Source organism: Morone saxatilis, unplaced genomic scaffold, assembly GCF_004916995.1.
Source record: "Morone saxatilis isolate NCDOM2014 unplaced genomic scaffold, NCSU_SB_2.0 Contig4, whole genome shotgun sequence".
Taxonomy (NCBI): Eukaryota; Metazoa; Chordata; class Actinopteri; family Moronidae; genus Morone; species Morone saxatilis.
Window position 1 is genome coordinate 13,150,680 of NW_023339984.1, and position 5,652 is coordinate 13,156,331.

At 39.6% G+C, this 5,652-nt stretch overlaps 1 protein-coding gene across 1 annotated transcript in view; it reads left to right on the forward strand.

The window, feature by feature from the left end:
• Positions 1-5,652, forward strand: part of capn1 (calpain 1) — a gene marked incomplete in the record, with an annotated part of 25,923 nt that overhangs the window by 12,280 nt on the left and 7,991 nt on the right. The window contains 3 exon segments of the mRNA XM_035675020.1: positions 2,664-2,797; positions 3,641-3,809; positions 4,829-4,912. Of these exon segments, the coding sequence (XP_035530913.1) occupies positions 2,664-2,797; positions 3,641-3,809; positions 4,829-4,912 (387 nt within the window).

The following is a 5,652-nucleotide window of genomic DNA, read 5'->3' on the forward strand; positions in this document are numbered from 1 at the left end:
ACACACACACACACACAGGCTAGGCTAATAGCATAGCAGGGAAATCCTTCTGTCAAACCCTGCAGACAAAGATTTCAGTTCCTTTGTTGGTAGTTGTCCATTTTTCTGAAGCAACTTTGAAAAAGACCAGCTCTGAGGCGGCTGTGCTGACTCATCTCATATGGAAGGATCAATAAATACCATCCGACACACAGAGGTCCCATTTACACATGTCTGCTGGGGCCTGGTGACTTAATTACAAAGAAGGCAGCCAAGGGAAAGCAGCATATCTGGCCTGTTTTTCACTGATTATTTCCAGAAACACTGGACGGAGACAATTTTTACATTGTCAAATATAGTCATTCTCTGTTCAGTAGATGCACCCACACACACACACATTTGCTCTCTGTGCTAGAATGAGTGGAAATAATACTTCCATTTGCTCTAAAGGCGTGTAAATGCATGCGGGTGTCAATTGTATATGCATGAAAACACACATGGGTGCTTTCCATTTAGTAAAGAGTTGCCCTAGTTTCATCTTTTTCTTTTATGCATGTTTTTGTTTTAAGCCTCTCGTCATGATGTCTGTATCGCAGCATTACTTGCAGTTTCTCGTTTTCTTTCTTTTCTGTCCGAGCATGTTTCCAATCTCCTTTGTGTGTTGTTGAGTCCTGCAGGGATTCCCCTTTGTATCGGTTCGGATCCTTTAAGCCCCGGAATAAGTTAGGCAGACCTGGATGAGTCATCCCAAAAATGTAATTATGAGCAGTGGGAATCCTAATTTGTTTAAGATGCAGGAAACAAAAGAGAGGGAATCTGTGTGTGTGAACGAGCGAGGCAGGCAAACAGAAGGAGAAAGAATAAATTATAAAATAGGCAATCTCAGCCATCTCAGTCAGAAAACAAATGAAACCGTTAACTGGTGCAGAATGCTTCATTATATTCTTATTATAGCGCATATTTCACACAGAAATCCTGTTTGTTGAGCTGTATGGAGGATTTCTCAAGCTTTAAGGCGGGGTAACTGCAAGTCATGACACAGATGTGGTTAAGAGTTCATTTCTCTTTTGAGACCGGCTGTTGCTTCCACATCGCTGTGAAATAAACACTCGGCAGTGTCAGTGTGAAAGAGTAAAATGAAGAAGTTGTGTGTGCCGGGGGCAAGCCTGTGTTTCTATTTGTGTGTGTGTGTGTGTGTGCACTTTGTGTTGGCTTCACTCAGCCGTGTTGTGACACAGCTCCTCCCAGAGGTGGACTCAGCTCTGCATGGCATGAAGAATTCATCCATCAAAGCAGCCATCTATCTATCTTCCTGCTGTACACACATTGCACCAAGCACACATACTAACATGAGGTGCACGCACACACTCCACCTTTTATTTGACAATCCTGCTACATTAGTCCTCTCTCAGCTCCCCCCTTCTTTCTCTGTTCAACAAATCTAATTGGTTTGACATAGAAATATGTCTCAGCACTGTACTACTGCACTGGGAGCTCTTCTTTTGCATGAGGATTATTTTATTACAGCCTCAAAGAAACTCACCCTGCCCTAATTTACCTCAGTTTACCTGCTGCATTACAAAGCCTTGTTTTGCCTCCTGAATTATCATCTTGCCAGAGAAATTGAAAAGATATTCTGAGGAGTTACCGAAATTAAGATTTCAGAGAACTTGCCTTAGGTTCTTTTACGCAACATGACTGGATTTACTGGATATGAGTTCTTAGAAAGTTACACTCAAGTAAAGCTGTAGTGGGAAGTATCTCGTAAGGTTTTCCACATTTCACGCACGGTTTCTCGGTTGTGTTGCTGGGGAACAATAACAGAAACTCTTGACACTTTGACATCAGCCTGGTTTTACCCCTTTTGAACCAGTGCTGCCTGTAAAGGGGCTCTGACATCTTTTCATATGTTGGTCTCTTCTGCTCCCTGCTGGCCAACAGGCACACAGCCACATGACGGTCTAATGTAGGAAACCATTTCAGAGAAACTCACCCTGCCCTAATTTACCTCAGTTTACCTGCTGCATTACAAAGCCTTGTTTCGCCTCCTGATTCATCATCTTGCTAGAGAGATTTAAAATGTATTCTGCCTTAGGTTCCTTTACGCAACATGACTGGATTTACTGGATATGAGTTCTTAGAAAGTTCTCTGATGTTGAGTATAGAGCAGGTAAACAATGGCGGGGCCTATGACGGCTAATTTGCCTTGTAAAACAATGATGTGCTTGCAGGACTGGTTTTGAGGTTTAAATTATCGGTGAGGATGCTGGAGAGAGACTAGAGTAGAGTTTAATGTTACCCATTTAGTCTCCACTTCAACAATAAAATACCACTTAACAATCTATCATGTAATATATAATACTTTAGCAGTCAAGGGCCTATTTTCTGTAGAACCATTTCTTTTGCTTTTGATACTCAAGTACTTCATACTTTTACTTAAGTAGGATTTTAAATGCAAGACTTTTTCTTGTATTTTTACTTTGTTGTATTAGTACTTTAACTTAAGTTAAGGATCTGAATACTTCTCCCTCCATCAGATTTTTTCTCTCACATATGCCAATTTACCCTTTTTTCCAATTTTATCCTTTAACCTTTTGCACATATATCTTATTTGTAGTCTGTGTGTGTTAATAATTTGTTAGTGTTAGGTGTAATATGGATATTTCCCTCTGTCTGTCTTTCAGTTCTGGCAGTTCGGTGAGTGGGTGGAGGTGGTGATCGATGACCGGCTGCCAGTGAAGGATGGGAAGCTGCTTTTCGTCCACTCGGCAGAGGGGACTGAGTTCTGGAGTGCTCTGCTGGAAAAGGCCTATGCTAAGTGAGACTGACAGATAAGGCTAATGATTTATTAATGTTACGTCATAAAATGAAGAAGTCAAATGATATATATATGTTATATACTGTTGATAATTTCCATATTGGGACATTTAGCTTTATTTTTGTGCCTTAAAGTGATAATATCCAAACATTCTTGCTGTGTTTGCGGCCTGCTAAAGTGGACATTCTTTCTTGTTTATTACACTTAGCAGCATATTTATGGCAAATCTACCATTATATAAAGATGATGTAAATTGGTCTACTCAAGTTCCAGTCCCAGTCCCAATTCTTGGTCATATGATCACAAGTTAGGGCTTTTTGCAGACTGCAGTCTGTGGGAGAATTTTGTACAAAAAACTCCTATGACCACAGAGTTTCTGGAGCTATTAAGCAACTTAAGACTCCAGCTGCTCCAGTTGACAGCTGTGGTCCCAGTTGTAAACTTGCTCAAAACTGAAAGTACAGCATTGTTTGTGAGTGCCAAGTTAAGTGGGCTGCCCAGTTGGAGAGGAAACAGGAAGAGTGTGATGTAAAAGTGAGATTTATTCATTGTTACACTTGCCAGTAGGTACGCATTCATATATGGTAATGTGGAACAGAGCAGTGAGTGTTCAGCGGATGGAGAACATATCGTACCCTTACTCTGAACTTTTCTCCCTAACTATATTAGGTCTTTTGACAGCATAGTTTACATATAAACATTGCCATTAATATCAACCTATGCAGTATTTGTCATTGATTCTGTGTTAGGCCTCCATTTGAGGCCTGCTTGTATATATCTAATCATTCTCTGTGTACTGAATGAATGATTTTAAATCCTCGTTAATCTCTTGTTACGTCCCAGGTTGAATGGCTGTTATGAGGCTCTGTCAGGCGGCAGCACGTCAGAGGGCTTTGAGGACTTTACAGGCGGCGTGACGGAAATGTACGACCTGAAGAAAGTCCCCTCTGACCTCTACAACATCATGAGCAGAGCCATAGAGAGAGGATCACTGCTGGGCTGCTCCATAGACGTCAGTACTACAACATTCATGCATTCTTTGACCCAAGCAAATGGGAAATGAACACAGATTTAGCACAAAATGTTATATATATTTTTTTTAAAGCGACTATAATCAATGTTTTTATAATAACAATGCGTAAAAAGCACAATGCAGTGACGACAGAGAATTATCACCAGAATGTGTGGCTCCCGTCGGCTTTATGGTGATTTATAACTCATAGAGAGATCACTGAGTCCATTCTGTATACCCATTTAAATGTTTTCTTTCAGCAATATCATCAGTGTTGCTTAACACAGAAACACAAAACTCTCCTGGATAATGTCACGATTATATATATATTATGACCTTAGGTGTACAGCTAACTCTCAAGGACACTTCAGTGAAGCGGATATTTGCAGACAGAGGGGATTGAACCCTGTCTGTCTTATCTGTAATCACTGTGAGTCCCTGTGCTGCTCAGTTTTGATGGGAAAAACTGCCCCTCTAGCTCATCTGGTTGAGAGATTTGTGCACCAGAGATGATGAAATAGTAAAATATTGAGGTTTACAGCAACAAACAAATGGATTTTAGTTAATTTTTGTTGCAAGAAGGTTTATTTAATTAAACTGTGTTCACAGTTTGCAGTTTTTGCAAGTTCACAGTTTTAAATGTGACCAAGTGTAACAGTTTTAACATTGTAGAAATTAAAGAAGAATGATCGTATGCAAATAAGTCATATTTCCCATTTGGTATACTAATAAATAAATGTGGAATTCAGTTTGATGACAGTGATTTAGAGCACTGCGTTGATCTCCCAGCAGTCTTTATAACATTACATATGCAGCATGGGTTACAAACATACAGTCTGTGGTGTGACTGCTGCTTGAATTAGTTGAAACAACCAGTCAGTTATCTCAATAATGGATTTCTCACTTTGCAAAGCTTGCTGATGTTAATGAATTTCCCCACATGCGCCATCATCCTGACTTTGTAAAAATGTGTTGTGGACGTCAGTGACCTCTCTGTTTGTCCATTCTCTCATCCTCAGATCACCAGCTCCGTAGACATGGAGGCTGTCACGTTTAAGAAGCTGGTGAAGGGACACGCGTACTCTGTGACCGGCGTTGACGAGGTGAGCGGTAATGGAGCAAATCAGTTAGTTTGCCATGGACAAAACAAATCCAGCAATTTGAGATATATAAAGTGTTTGAAAAGGAAAAAAAAAATTATTCCTTAGCTTTATTTTTCACCCTTCAAACACATGTTAACATACTGAAAGGAAACTACCAGAATCCCTTGTGGGAAATATGGGCCGAGAGAGCTGTAAAATAAAGCCTTTCATTAAAAACAATTCCATTTTCTGATTTGGCTCCTTAAAATATCCACGACTTGGAGTTGACTTATGTCACATGTTATATAAGTTACAGTTTCTGTAATTTAGGTCATGTTTATGGGTCTTCACAATCATTAGCTGCTTCAACAACACTGAAAATAATAATAAAAAGTTGTATTTCAGTGACTTAGGTGTAGCTGTAATCAGGACTATAACACACCATAGTGGATAATGTTTTAACCTGCTGTTAGCTTGTAAAGAACCACATGATTTGGATGTTAACATGTGGCAATGACCAGCCTCAACGGTACAGTATAAAAGTTTTTTTCAGTTTAGTTAACTTTTAGTAGCACTTTTAGTAGCAATTGAAACCTTAAATAATCGTTCTGTACATGTTGAGCAACAGAGATCAAGATTCTGCAACATATTCTCGAACAGTGCGTCCCTAATTTTACCGTCACATGATTAATGAAGACCAGCTGAGGTCAGAACATTGTTAAAATCTGTATCTTAATGTTTTATAACAAATGCTAATTTGA